This window comes from Muntiacus reevesi, chromosome 1 (genome assembly GCF_963930625.1).
Source record: "Muntiacus reevesi chromosome 1, mMunRee1.1, whole genome shotgun sequence".
NCBI classification, from domain to species: domain Eukaryota; kingdom Metazoa; phylum Chordata; class Mammalia; order Artiodactyla; family Cervidae; genus Muntiacus; species Muntiacus reevesi.
The window spans coordinates 184,800,948-184,816,034 of NC_089249.1; the positions used below are offsets into that span (position 1 = coordinate 184,800,948).

A 15,087-nucleotide genomic window follows, 5' to 3' on the forward strand; every position below is an offset into this window, starting at 1 on the left:
CATCTGTTGGATCATCAAAAAGCAAGAGTTCCATAAAAAACATCTAGCTTTGTTTTTTTGACTACGACAAAGCCTTTGACTGTGTGGATCACAACAAGCCGTGGAAAATTCTTAAAGAGATGGGACTACCAGACCACCTTACCTGCCTCCTGAGAAATCTATAGGCAGGTCAAGAAGCAACAGTTAGAACTGGACATGGAACAACAGACTGATTCTAAACAGGGAAAGGAGTATGTCAAGGCTGTATATTGTCACCCTGCTTATTTAATGTATATGCAAGAGGGTATCATGCAAAAAGCCAGGATGGATGAAGCACAAGCTGGAATCAAGATTGCCGGAAGAAATACCAATAACCTCAGATACGCAGATGACGCCACCCCCTTATGGCAGAAATTGAAGAAGCATTGAAGAGCCTCTTGATGAAAGTGAAAGAGGAGAGTGAAAAAGCTGGCTTAAAACTCAACATTCAGAAGACTAAGATCTCGGGATCCAGTCCCATCACTTCAAGGCAAATATATGGGGAAACAATGAAAACAGTGACAGACTATTTTTTGGGGCTCCCAATTTACTGCAGATGGTGATTGTAGCCATGAAATTAAAAGATGCTTGCTTCTTGGAAGAAAAGCTATTATCAACCTACACAGCATATTAAAAAGCAGAAACACTACTTTGCCAACAAAGGTCCATCTAGTCAAAGCTATGGTTTTTCCAGTAGTCATGTATGGATATAAGAGTTGGACCATAAAGAAAGCTGAGGGCCAAAGAATTGATGCTTCTGAACTGTGCTGTTGGAGAAGACTCTTGAGAGTCCCTTGGACTGCAAGGAGATCCAACCAGTCAATCCTAAAGGAAATCAGTCCTGAATATTCATTGGAAGGACTGATGCTGAAGCTGAAACTCCAATACTTTGGCCACCTGATGGGAAGAACTGACTCACTGTAAAAGACCCTGATGCTGGGAAAGACTGAAGACAGGAATAGAAGGGGATGACAGAGGATGAGATGATTGGATGGTATCATGGACTCAATGGACATGAGTTTGAGCAAGCTTCAGCAGTTGGTGATGGACAGGGAGGCCTGGCGTGCTGCAGTCCACGGGGTCACAAAGAGTTGGACATGAGTAAGTGACTGAACTCCGTGCAGAGGAAGTGTGCAGTCTTATTTTTTTTTAATGATTATGTAAATTATCTTCATTCATTAAAAAAATCAAACAACTATCTTATTGGACTACAGTGGATTAACAATGTTGTGACAGTTTCAGGTGCATAGCAGAGCGTCTCAGCCACGCATATACATGTATACATCCATTCTTCCCCAAACCCCCCTCCCCCCAGGGCTGCCCAGGAAGTGTGCAGTCTTAACCACTGGACTGCCAGGGAAGTCCCCCAAATGCCTGTCTCCCCCTACGCTATGTCTTTGCAATCCGCTATGTCTTTTGCTCTTCCTACTCAACTCAGTTTGGACCAGCCACATTTCAAGTGAGAAATGAGTTTCAGCTAAAAGACATAATAGTAAAATTAGCTAAATATTTGCTAAATATAGGGGCTTCTTTGGCAGCTCAGGTAGTAAATAATCTGCTTGCAAATGCAGGAGACCTGGGTTTGGGAAGATCCCCTGGAAAAGGGAATGGCAACCCACTCTAGAATTCTTGCCTGGAGAGTTCTATGGACAGAAGAGCCTGGTGGGCTACAGTCCATGGGGTCCCAAAGAATCAGACATGACTGGAGGACTAACACTTGCACCTTTACATATATACCTGTGTAAACCCATTGGTTTTCTTTCCTCATCAGAATCCATCATGGGAAAGACAATACTTGGGTAAAGAAGGCTGGTTATTTTGAAGTGAAAACACCTGTAACATGGGATATCTTCATTGTTGACTAAAGCAAATCCTTATAAGGGAACTCAACTTGTCTCCCGTTGAATCAACTTTCACATCTGAGCAGAGAGAAAGTACAAATATCCCTGCCTTTTGCCTCATCCGGGGCTGGTGGGAATGTTCCCGGACTCCCTTTTGGGCAGAGAAAAATTCTGGGGCAGGTTTGATGACAAACCAGGTCCCCATGGGGATCCCGGTTCTGGCTCATTCCCTTCCTCCTAGGACTGGATGAATGAATTAAGCCGGTATTTCCTTACCTGCTCTAGCTTGAAAATGTGCTGGTTGAAGTAATACTGGAGCTGCTCGTTGGCATAGTTGATGCAGAACTGCTCAAAACTGTTCCTCTCAAAGTCTTCAAACCCAAAGATGTCGAGGACTCCGATAGACAGGCACTGGGGGAGATGGCGAGAATGGTAATTACTGGTGGGCACTTCTTTGGGAGCAATCTGTCCGATGGTAAGGGTCTTAGAACCTATTTTTTTTCAAACTTGAAAGTTTTTATTTTGTATTGGGGTACAGCCAATTAACAATGTTGTGATAGTTTCAAGTGAACAGTGAAGGGACTCAGCCATACATACACCTCTGTCCTTCTCTCCTCAACCCCCCTCCCATCCAGGCTGGCACATAACATTGAGTAGATACAACCTGTAATATTAAACCAAAAGCCCTGTGTTTTTGACTTCTGTTTGGGGCTGCACGGTGTGGCATGCAGGATCTTAGCTCCCCAACCAGCATTGAACCCATGCCCCCAGCAGTGAAAGCAGACAGTCTTAACCACTGGGCTGCCAGGGAAGTCCCAGAGTCCCCTATTTTCTCTGCACTGGGCCCTGAGAACCGCATCCTGTTGGCTCCCTGGGGCTGCTGAGGGGAGAAACCGGCCTCATGCCTGACCGACTGCAGCCGGGGTCACAGGGTGCCAGCCGGGGAGGTGTGGCCCTCACCGAGACAGACTCCTCCATGTCCTTCTTGTTGAGGAGAGCGTGGTTGATCCGCAGCACGATCCAGTCGAACAGCGCACTGTAGAGGGACTTGGCCATGGAGTCACGGGCGGTGATGGCCTGCGGGCAGAGAGTGCGGGGCGGGGGTGGGGGTGACACCTTGGCCGGGTGGGCCCCCGAGGTGCGTGCGCCGGGAGGTTGAGGTGGCGACTTGCACCACTCAGCTCCTCTGATACCTCCCCTTCTCACTTTGCCCGCTGTCCTGCCAGCAGACGCCCTTGCACACCGGGGCATGAAGCCCTGACCTGGCAGCCTGTGGTTTGGCCAAGTCTTTCTCGTGGGACGGCCTGCTCCTCAGGACACTGGGGACTGCTGGGATGGGCACATGGGCTCAGGGAGGGCACTGTGGGGAAATACACCAGGAGGCTGGGCTGGGTTCAACCCCTGCAGTTCTGGAAGCACCATGGGCCAGGCCACTGTGTGCCTAAAAGCAGTGATTGATCTTTACAATTTTTAAAAAAGGCTCATTGGGGTCTAATTTACCTACAAGAAATTCCTTGTCTGTATGCTCTCAGATCTAAGTTGCGACAGGACTTACTCAGCCTGCTATCAAGATCTAGATAACAAGTTACTCCGGTTTTGTGGAAATGGAGCTGTGTAGGATGCTGCCCTGTCCCTGGCCTTTATCTCGCTGGCTCAGCTCAGTGCCGCCGGGGAGCAGCTGTGTGTGGGCTCTAGTGGCCTGTGGCACCTGTCACGTACCACGGCTGAGCACCTTTGCCCACAGGGGCTCCAACTGTCTAGGTGTCCATTTTAGATGCTTGAGCAGCTTCTCCCATGCGCTAAAAATCCCCCCATGCCCTCGTGGCTAGGTACTTTCCTGATACTCCCCAACCTGCAAGTTGAGAGGTGTAAAAAAAGAAAAACATGCCACAGAAAAACACTGAGACTGGGGCAAAGGCTAGAGAGGCATCTTATCAACATGCAGCGACCTGCACAACGGCTGGAAAGGCCACGCTCTAACCCAGGGGTCAGCAAGCTTTCTTGGGCAAGGGCCCGTGAGTCAACATGATCAGCTTTGCGGGACAGCTCTGCCACTGCAGCAGATCCTCATGTGCATGAATGGTTGTGGTCAAGTGCCAATAAAGTTTTATTGACAGAAGCAGGAAGTGGGCTGGGTTTGGCTTGCAAGCTGCAGGTGGCCGTCCTCTGCTGGTAAGAACCAGAGTGCCCACTAGACAGCCCGACACAGACACCATCACATTTGGCTCTAGCTCTGCCCCTTGAGCTGTACAGGCTGGTTTGAGTTTCCAAGGTTCTCCTCTGTCAAACTGCTGTTAAATGCTCAGTTGTGGCCGACTCTTTTGCGACCTCAAGGATTGTAGCCCGACAGGCTCCTCTGTCCATGGAATTTCCCAGGCAAGAATACTGGAGTGGGTTACCATATCCTTCTCCAGGGGATCTTTCTGACCCAGGGATTGAACCAGCGCCTCCTGTGTCTCCTGGATTGGCAGGTGGATTCTTTACCATTCGAGCCATGAGGGAAGTCAAATTAGGGGCAGGAAAATGACCACCCATGCCAGCTATTTCTGAAGGCTCTCCCTATCCCCACCCTGAGCACCCATATTTTTGGGCCTGCGCACCCCATGAGAACCCAGGGCAGCACTCACCTCGCTTAGACTATAGGGAAGGATGAGTTTGTCGTTGGAGGTCACTGTTTTTCTTTTGGTCAGAACTTCCACTAAGATTTCTCGCTTCACCTGTTTCAAGGTTAAGGAGGAAGAGGGGTGGGGAGGGACAAATTAGAAGTTTAGGATTAACAGATACATTTAATCTATATAAAATATATAAACAACGAGGTCCTACTGTATAGCACAGGGAACTGTATTTAATATCCTGTAAGAACCTATAATGGAAAAGAGTTTAAAACAGAACACATGCACATATGTTGTTGCTGCCGTTGTTCACTCACTAAGTCGTGTCTGAATCTTTTGTGACCCCATGGACTGTAGCCCACCAGGCTCCTCTGTCCATGGGGACTCTCCAGGCAAGAATACTGGAGTGGGTTGCCATGCCCTCCTCCAGGGGATCTTCCTGACCCAGGGATCGACCCTAGGTCTCTCACATTGCTGGCAGATCCTTTACCGTCTGAGCCACCAGGGCAACCCCAAAATACTGGAGTGGGTAACCTATTCCTTCTCCAGGGAATCTTCCTGACCCAGGAATCGAACCAGGGTCTCCTGCATTGTAGGTGGATTCTTTACCAGCTGAGCCCCCAGGGAAGCCCATATGCAGATATATATTCATATACACACATACACGAATCACTTTATACCAGAAACACAACACTGTAAGCCGACTGTATGCAATAAATAAAAACTTAAAAAGAAAAAAAAACAACAGAGAAGAGAAAAGCTGGAGAGCTTGTTGACTAGATCCGTGTGTCACTGAGGCAAGGCCTGAGGAGGGCAGAAGAAGGACCCCCCGGGAGCTGGGCCAGGAAGTGGGCCCAGAGCCCACCCTCAGGGCTGCCAACCCACAGTGTGTGGGACACTGGTGTGCCTCAGAATGTTCATACCCACAGGCTTGCTCGATGGCCTAGACTGTGGTCACACAGGCCTGGGTGTCACTGCAGCCCTCTGGCCCAGGTGCCACCTGTGTTTATAGCTGTCGCTGCTGGCGTGGTTCCTGGTCTGGGTGCAAGGGCGAAGAGAGGAGACTGCTCCTCCCTGACTGCCAAGCCCTGTCCATGGGCAGTCAAGAGTTGGGCCAGGGGACTGTCTCCATCTCGTGGCAGATGTACTCACTCATTCCCCTGAGCACAACAGGAGCTGGGGCTCCTGCATGCAGGTGCATTTTAAAGAGCCACAAATGGAACACACGTCCAGAAAATAGCTTCGGCATCACATGCATTTGGGGCTGGCTCCTTCTTTCAGCTTCCCCAGTGGCTCAGATGGTAAAGAATCTGCCTGCAACTAGGGAGACCCAGGTTTGATCCCTGGGTTGGGAAGATCCCCTGGAGAAGGGAATCGCAACCCACTCCAGTATTCTGGCCTGGAGAATCCCATGGACAGAGGAGCCTGGTGGCCTACAGTCCATGGGGTCATGAAGAGTCAGACAGGACTGAGTGACTAATGCTACTTCTTTGTTGTGGGGGCGGTCCTGTGCATTCTGTTAAATAGCATCCCGTACCCACCAGAAGACACGGGTACCCCCTCCAAATGACTCCAGACATTGCCCAGTGCTCCCGGGGTTGAGGACCAGTAGACAAGAGGATGGTCCAACTACAAAATGACCTTGCTGATCAAATGATGATTTTTAAAAAAAAATAGTAATTGATTTACAACGTTATGTTAGTTTCAGGTATACAGCAGACTGATTCAGTTATATAAATATATAAAAAACTTCGATGGGCCGTTCAAAAGGCTGAGATGGAGCTGGCCCTTCCCAGAAGGAAGATGGGGCAAAAAGATACCTGCACCCCAATGTTCACAGGGGCACTATTTACAACAGCCAAGACACGGAACAACCTAAATGTCCATCAACAGATGAAAACGGATGAAGGAAATGTGGTATGGATATTCATGGAATACTACTCTGCCGTAAAAAGGACGAAATAATGCCATTTGCAGCAATAAGGAGAGACCTAGAGATGATCATACTAAGTGAAGTAAGTCAGACAGATAAAGACAAATACCACATTATATCGCTTATATGTGGACTCTTTAAAAAACGATACCAATGAACTTATTTACAAAACAGAAATAGAATCACAGACATAGGAAGCAAACTTATGGTTATCAAAGGGGAAAGGGTAGAGGGAAGGATAAATTAGGAGCTTGGGATTAAAGTATACACACATATATAAAACAGACAATCAGCTATATAGTGTATAGCACAGGGAACTATACTCAATATCTCGTAGTAACTTATAAAAGCATATATATAAAACTGAATCATGTTGTTCTACACCTAAAAGCAACACAACATTGTAAAATGACTATATTTCAATTAAAAAAAATAAAAGGAGATGAAGAAGGGATGGTCCTTGAGGGTATTATGTTAAGTGAAGTAAGTCAGACAAAGACAAATACCGTATGATATCGCTTATATGCAGAATCTTTAAAAAATGATACAAATGTACTTATGTACAAAACAGAGATACAACAGATCCACAGACACAGAAAGTAAACTTACAGTTACCAAGGGGGCAAGCGTAAGGGGAGGCATAATTAGGAGCTTAGGATTAAAGTATATCAGTTCAGTTCAGTCGCTCACTCGTGTCCAACTCTTTGACCCCATGAACCGCAGCACGCCAGGCCTCCCTGTCCATCAGCAATTCCCGGAGTCCACCCAAACCCATGTCCATCGAGTCGGTGATGCCATCCAGTCATCTTATCCTCTGTTGTCCCCTTCTCCTCCTGACCCCAATCCTTCCCAGCATTAGGGTCTTTTCCAACGAGGCAACTCTTCGCATCAGGTGGCCAAAGTATTGGAGTTTCAGCTTCAACATCAGTCCGTCCAATGAATATTCAGGACTGATCTCCTTTAGGATGGACCGGTTGGATCTTCTTGCACTCCAAGGGACTCTCAAGAGTCTTCTCCAACACCACAGTTCAGAAGGATCAATTCTTCGGTGCTCAGCTTTCTTCACCATCCAACTCTCACATCCATACATGACTACTGGAAAAATCATAGCCTTGACTAGATGGACCTTTGTTGGCAAAGTAATGTCTCTGCTTTTAAATATGCTATCCAGGTTGGTCATAACTTTCCTTCCAAGAAGTAAGCATCTTTTAATTTCATGGCTGCAGTCACCATCTGCAGTGATTTTGGAGCCCCAAAAAATAAAGTGTGACACTGTTCCCATTGTTTCCCCATCTATTTCCCATGAAGTGATGGGACCAGATGTCATGATCCTAGTTTTCTGAATGTTAAGCTTTAAGCCAACTTTTTCACTCTCCTCCTTCACTTTCATCAAGAGACTTTTTAGTTCCTCTTCACTTTCTGCCATAAGGGTGGTGTCATCTGCATATCTGAGGTTATTGATATTTCTCCTGGCAATCTTGATTCCAGCTTGTGCTTCATCCAGCTCAGCGTTTCTCATGAGGTACTCTGCATAGAAGTTAAATAAGCAGGGTGGGTGACAATCTACAGCCTTGATGTACTCCTTTCCCTATTTGGAACCAGTCTGTTGTTCCATGTCTAGTTCTAACTGTTTCTTCCTGACCTGCATATAGGTTTCTCAAGAGACAGGTCAGATGGTCTGGTATGCCTATCTCTTTCAGAACTTTCCACAGTTTATTGTGATCTACATAGTCAAAGGCTTTGGCATAGTCAATAAAGCAGAAATAGATGTTTTTCTGGAACTCTCTTGCTTTTTCGATGATCCAGCGGATGTTGGCAATTTGATCTCTGGTTCCTCTGCCTTTTCTAAAACCAGCTTGATCATTTGGAAGTTCACGGTTCACATATTGCTGAAGCCTGGCTTGGAGAATTTTGAGCATTACTTTACTAGCATGTGAGATGAGTGCAATTGTGCGGTAGTTTGAGCACTCTTTGGGATTGCCTTTCTTTGGGACTGGAATGAAAACTGACCTTTTCCAGTCCTGTGGCCACTGCTGAGTTTTCCAAATTTGCTGGCATATTGAGTGCAGCACTTTCACAGCATCATCATTTAGGATTTGAAATAGCTCAACTGGAATTCCATCACCTCCACTGGCTTTGTTCGTAGTGATGCTTCCTAAGGCCCACTTGACTTCACATTCCAGGATGTCTGGCTCTAGGTGAGTGACCACACCATCCTGATTATCTACGTCATGAAGATCTTTTTTGTGCAGTTCTTCTGTGTATTCTTGCCACCTCTTAATATCTTCTGCTTCTGTTAGGTCCATACCATTTTTGTTTTATTGAGCCCATCTTTGCATGAAATGTTCCCTTGGTATCTCTAATTTTCTTGAGTCTTTCCCCATTCTGCTGTTTACCTCTGCTTCTTTGCACTGATCACTGAGGAAGGCTTTCTTATCTCTCCTTGCTATTCTTTGGAACTCTGCATTCAGATGGGTATATCTTTTCTTTTCTCCTTTGCTTTTTTCACTTCTCTTCTTTTCACAGCTATTTGTAAGGCCTCCTCAGACAGCCATTTTGCTTTTTTGCATTTTTTTTCCATGGGGATGGTCTTAATCCCTGTCTCCTATACAATGTCATGAGCCTCTGTCCATAGTTCATCAGGCACTCTGTCTATCAGATCTAGACATGTATTAGATGTATAATAATGTATATACTTTAATACATTAAAAACATGTATTTAATGTATTAAAGTATATACATTATTATAAATAATCAACTGCATAGCATATAGCACAGGGAACTATATTCAATGTCCTATAATGAAAAATAATCTAAAAAAGAATATATGTAGAACTGAATCATTTTATTGTACACTTGAAAGTAACACAACATTGTAAATCAACTATATTTCAATTAAAAAAAAAGGAAATGAGGAGGGGATAGACCTTGAGGGTGTTATGTTAAGGGATATGTCTGACAAAGACATATTGTATGATCTCCCTTATATGTGGAATTAAAAAAAAAAACAACAAGAAAATAACAACCCTCAAACCTCCCAAAGTCATAGATACAGAGAACAGACTGGTGACTGCCAGGAATGGAGGAGGGGTGAAATGTGTGAAGGGGGTTCAAAGGCACAAACTTTCGGTTATAAAATGTCATGAGAATGCAGTGCACAGCATGGAGATAGTGGCTAATGTGACCGTACTGCATAAATGAAAGCTGCTGACAGAGTAGATCTTAGAAGTTCTCATCGTAAGAGAAAAACAATCCCATAGCCCCCGAGGGTGACAAGCATTAACTAGACTTCTTGTGGTGGCCATTTGGCAACATATAATACAGATACTGAATCATTTATGCTGTCTATCTGCAGCTAAAATCATGTCGCATGTCAATCATAGCTCCATCAAAAAAAGAAAAGAAATGAGGAAGGGACACGGCCGAGACAGCGGGGGAGGAAGCAGGCAGACAGGCCCCAGCTGACAGGAGCTCAGCCAGGGCAGGAAGTGTGGGTCTCGGTGGGCGGCCACTGTGGCTGAGGACAAGGGACAGTACCTTCAGGAGCTGCGACAGTGTGTCCAGCGCCTCGGGGGGCCCAACTTCCAAGCCTTCATCTCGGCCCGTGGCTCTCTTCTTGTAAGTGATGTTGCCTAGGTACAGGATGGCTGAGAGGATGGAAAAAATCCTGGGGGAGAGAAGGAGCCAAGGTTGCAGCACTTCCCCAGTCTCGAGGCACCAGAAGCCTCCAGTGAACTGGGCTCAAATTTCCAGCGACCTGGGCTGTGTCTGTAAAACCAGCCATTCCAGCCAGAACACGCAAAATCCGAAAGATGTCCACTCCTCCGCTGGGGACTCTCTGTGAAACAGGACTTTGGAGGCATATAGTTCTATTGTTTTTTTGGTGGTAGTGGTGTTGGGGGAGCTTAACAATTTTCTTATGGAGGCATCACATGCATATCAAAAAAAAAAAAAAAAAGCACACAGGTCCCCAAGTGTAGTTGTTGGTTTCTTTTTCAGCCACGCTGTGAGGCATATGGGATTTTAGTCACCCTACCAGGGATCGAACCTGCACTCCAGGCATCTGAAGTGTGGAATCTTAACCACTGGACCACCAGGGAATTCCGTCCCCAAGTGTTGAGTTTGATGAAGTGTCACAAACTGTAGAGATGCTTGTGACTGACACTCAGACCAAAAAACAGAACAACATTTCAGGTCCTGGATCCTCCCTAGCTCCCAAAGAGAAACTGCTGTCCTGACATCTAACACCATCTGTGAATGTGACTTTGGTGAAATCACGTGTACTTATATTGGGCCTGTGATTGAAAAGGTGTAAGGTGGGGGAGTCATGTGTGTTACTGCATGTAGCATTGTTCTTTTTTTTTTTCTTTTTTTTAAAGATTTACTTATGTATTTTTCTTTTGTTCTAGCCAAGCTGCATGGCATGTGGGATGTCACTTCCCTGATCAGGGACAGAAACTGCATCCCTTGCAGTGGAGTCCTAACCACTGGACACCAAGGGAAGTTCCCACAGTCTTTATTCTTAACGCTGCCACTTCTCAGCCTTGGCACTGCTGGTACCTGGCTTCTACCCACCTGGTCCCTCGACCACACCTGCAGTGTGACACTCAAAAGCGTCATCAGGCAAGGCCAACTGTCCCCTGGGAGCACAATCAGGACCCCAGTGAGAACCACAGCTGTGCAGGGTTGGTACCTGGCCAACTGGGGCCTTTTTCTGCATTAGCCCCTGAGCTGAGGACGGTTCTTATGCTTTTAAAGGGTCGTTAAGAAAACAGAATGCAAAGAACATGCCACAGAGATTGTGTGGCCCACGAAGCTGAAAAACATTTGCTATCCATCCCCGGAAGGTGTGCCGACTCCTGCAGGGATATCTTGTAATGTGTTGATTTATTTAACCGCTGGCTGGCAGGCATTTGGGAGGGTTTCCCGGGGCTGGGGGCTGTTAGAGACGAGGCTGCTCTGTGCATTCCTGCGTGTGTCTCTGGCCAAGCGCATGTACGCGTCTGGGTGTGTACACGCATCTGCAGTAAAAGCTGCCCAACGGCTGTCCACAGGGGTTGGCCTCATGGCGCCCTCCTGGCAGCACGCCGGGGAGAGGCGTCCCCTCTGGGTGTCCTGGTCACCCAGGAAGGTGTGGAGAATGCTCCGAGTGGTTTTGAAGAATTAAAATAATTTTTAATTGTGGTCTAAGACACATCATATAAAATTGACTTTCTTGGCCGTTTTCAAGTGTATGGCTCCGTAATGTGAAGCATACCCACACTGTTGGGCAAGAGCCTTGTGGCTTTTTTTCTGTTTTGGGTAAATATACCTGAGTAAATTTTCTTTTATTAGATTTTTTTTCCTACCTCTATTGAGATAGTGTAGCTTTTCTGCTAATTAACAAAATCTGTTAATTAGTCTGTTAATGAAGAAATTAAGACTTTTAAATGACAGAGGAATTCCCTGGTGGTCCAGTGGTTAAAACTCCATGCTTTCACTGCTGAGGGCCCAGGTTCGATTTCTGGTCTGGGAACTAAGATCTCATGAGCTGCGAGGGTGCGGTCGAAAAAAAAAAAAAGAATTTTTAAATGATGAATGACCTTTGAAAAGCCCTGTTTTTTTTTTTTTTTTTAAATATGTATTTATTTAGTTGGCTGCACTTGGTCTTCGTAGCAGCATGTGGGATCTAGTTCCCCAACCAGGGACCAAACTGGGGTCCCCTGCCATGGGAGCGTGCAGAGTCAGCCCCTGGACCACCAGGGAAGTCCCACCCTGTGGTTTTAACTGGCATCTCCCAGGGGCTAATGATGACAGTCCTCTGTCACTCCTTGGGCTACTCTCCTTAGTGAGGTTCCTACTAGGGGGAGGTCAGATCTCTGAGTGACTGGTAACTCCAGGCAGGGGGAGGTGCCTGGCTGGGCCCACCCACTTACTGCTTCTTGGTGGCAGGAAGGAAGCCCACCATCTCCATGGCCTGCTTGAGTCTTTCAAAGTCATGCTTCAGGTCCTCTCCATCTTCGATCTTCAAGTTATGCTGAAAAACAAAGTCGGCGGGGCTCTGGGTACTTCTGGGCTGGGGAGGGTGGTGTGTGAGGATGATTTTGGCTGGAACCGATGGGACAGGGCCGGGGAGGCAGGGAATGAATGGGCTCCTTTATGCCGCCCCGCTCTGGGCCTCCTTGGAGCTGGTTTGGGGGCTGGAGAGGGCCAAGGCGGACGGCCTCTGACCCCCTGGCAGAGCGTAAACAGCCCGTGGGGAACAGAGGCCGCGTTTGTGGTTGGGGCTCGAGGCTGTTTACCTGGTTGAGGTAGAAATAATCTTCAGGCTGCTTGAGCTGAAATTCCCGACGCTCTTCCTCGCTGACGCCAAGTAACAAATAATAAAACACGTGGTAGTTCCTGTAGGTCAAAATTAGGAGAAAAAAGTTGTTTTTGGAGGCCGAGCGATAGCTACTCTTCAAACCACTACTAATATTGCTTTGGAGACCAGGCCAGGGAGGAAAAAGCACCTCAATTATGTACAAACTGGAGACAATAAGTCGATTCTTATGATTTAAAAAAAAAAAATTGCAAAAATCAAACCACAAGCTTCTCCAGTGAATAGATTCCTCAGGGGGTGGGCATCTCTCACTCACTGGCGGACCAGAGATGCTGCTAATCTGACCATATTTCAGCAGACACCCGAACACCTACTCCAGGGAAAAGCCCCAGGGAGGCATAGAAAGAAGCAGAAGGTGGCAAAGCTCACGCTCCCAGGAGATCCATCAGGGCCTCCCGTAGATATTCCCCATCTCAGGACATCTGCTTCTCTCCTTCATAGGGAAGAAGGCACATATCAGGGATCATCAAGGAAATATCCCCCTACCTCTCATCCTTCTCCTGAGAGACCAGGCGAGACTTTTCAAGCAGGTACTTTTCGACAACCGCTCTGTCATCAAGCAGAAAAAGAAGAACCAAGTGTTACATGTTAATGTTGTGTCCCGGAAGAACAAGAATGATTCATGACTGTGGTAAAGCCAGCTGCGGATTAACAACCTTGGACCCAAGGTAAGCATAGGCACAAAAGGGTGATAGCGCTGAGTGTTGTAAACAAGCAACCTAAATGTCGTAAATACGATTTCATTCTTAAGGTAAATACTATTGTCGTAAATGCACCTCACCCTACTACTACCATCTATAAAAATAAGGGACCTGGGCTGGCCACTTCTGCCCTACACACCAGATGTGGGCTGACAGTTGTATGGAAGCCCAACCTGGCATCACTCGGGACGGCCCCCCAGGTGGCAGGAATTGAAATGATTAAGACCCATGTACTCACGAATAAGGCTGGAAGGTTGAACCCTGCTTCCACCATCTCCCCAGCCATGAAGTGTTTCTCCAATTGAAAATCAATATACAAGACAATGGATTCACTTTCTATTCTTCTTAAAACATCTTTACTGATGATTGATATATGATCAACTATACATACTCAAAAGCATGCACCCAGATGAATTTTTCACTGGGTCCTTCCACAATCTCCATATAATTTTCAAAACCAGCTTTAGTAGGAATAGCTGATGCAAAACACATATAACATGTATGACTGCACGAGCTGTCACACATGTAAATCCCTGAGTCCATCACTGTGACCAAGACAACTAACACACCCATGACCCCGAGAAGACTCCTTGGGTCCTCCGTCACACCTCCCTGCCACCACCCCCAGCAGCCATGCACCAACACCGCTAAAGATTACTTTGGATTTTCTAGAATTAAAACAAACAAAAAAAAACCCAAAACACTCATTTAGTATGTATAGCTAACTCTTGAATAACACAAGTCTGAACTGTGGATCCACTTATAGGTGGATATTTTTCTCAATAGCAAATGCCATAGTCCTACATGATCTGCGGTTGGTTGAATCCACGGATGTGGAACCACAGATATGAAGGAACTGTAACTGTGGAACTGGAGGAACCTCGGATATACAGGGCCGACTCGAAGTCATCTGCAGATTTCTGACTAACCTCTGCATTGTTCAAGGGTCAGCTGGATACTGAATGTGCCTTTTTTCACTCAACTCAATGGTTCTGAGATTCAGTCACTTGGGAGCATGTATCAGAACTTTCATTCTTCTTTATGGCTAAGTAAGAGTCTACAGGGCTTCCCAGGGAGCTCAGTGGTAAAGAATCTGCCTGCCAATGCAGGAGGCATGGGTTCAATCCCTGGGTGAGGAAGATTCCCTGGAGGAGGAAATGGCAACCCACTCCAGTATTCTCGCCTGAAGAATCCCACAGACAGAGGAGGCTGGTAGATTATCCATGGGGTGGCAAAAACTCAGATACGACTGAGCAAACTGGCATAATAGTCTACATGTCTAGACATACATTTTGTTTATCGGTTTATCACTGGACGGACACTGGCTGGGCCCGGGTCCCTGAGGCTGTGTTGGTCCTGGGGCAGGAAGGAGGTACTCACCCAGCTGCACCCTCAATGCTAACAGAGACATCAGACATTTCTTGGGGCTCTACTGCGAGGTTCTAGGCACCATTTTGCTGAGATTAAATACACTGGATTTAATGCCCTCCGGGAGGGGCAACGTGGCTCCCACTGATGGATGAGGTGTTAACTTGCTGTCCAGGACCCCACAGGACGGGGGTGGCCTGGTGGGGACCTGACTCTCATGGGATCTGCTCTCACCAAGTATGTGAGCTATATA

The 15,087-nt window shown here is 46.7% G+C and overlaps 1 protein-coding gene across 12 annotated transcripts in view; it reads right to left on the reverse strand.

The window, feature by feature from the left end:
- MYO9B (myosin IXB) overlaps positions 1-15,087 on the reverse strand; it is a 108,937-nt gene that overhangs the window by 37,747 nt on the left and 56,103 nt on the right. For all 12 annotated transcript variants that reach the window (XM_065917482.1, XM_065917483.1, XM_065917477.1 and 9 more), the window contains exons 4-10: positions 13,252-13,314; positions 12,686-12,785; positions 12,320-12,420; positions 9,942-10,071; positions 4,487-4,576; positions 2,820-2,936; positions 2,136-2,270 (exon numbers count right to left, since the gene is read on the reverse strand). In XM_065917482.1, coding sequence (XP_065773554.1) covers positions 2,136-2,270; positions 2,820-2,936; positions 4,487-4,576; positions 9,942-10,071; positions 12,320-12,420; positions 12,686-12,785; positions 13,252-13,314 — 736 coding nt within the window. The remainder of the gene's footprint in view (positions 1-2,135; positions 2,271-2,819; positions 2,937-4,486; positions 4,577-9,941; positions 10,072-12,319; positions 12,421-12,685; positions 12,786-13,251; positions 13,315-15,087) is intronic.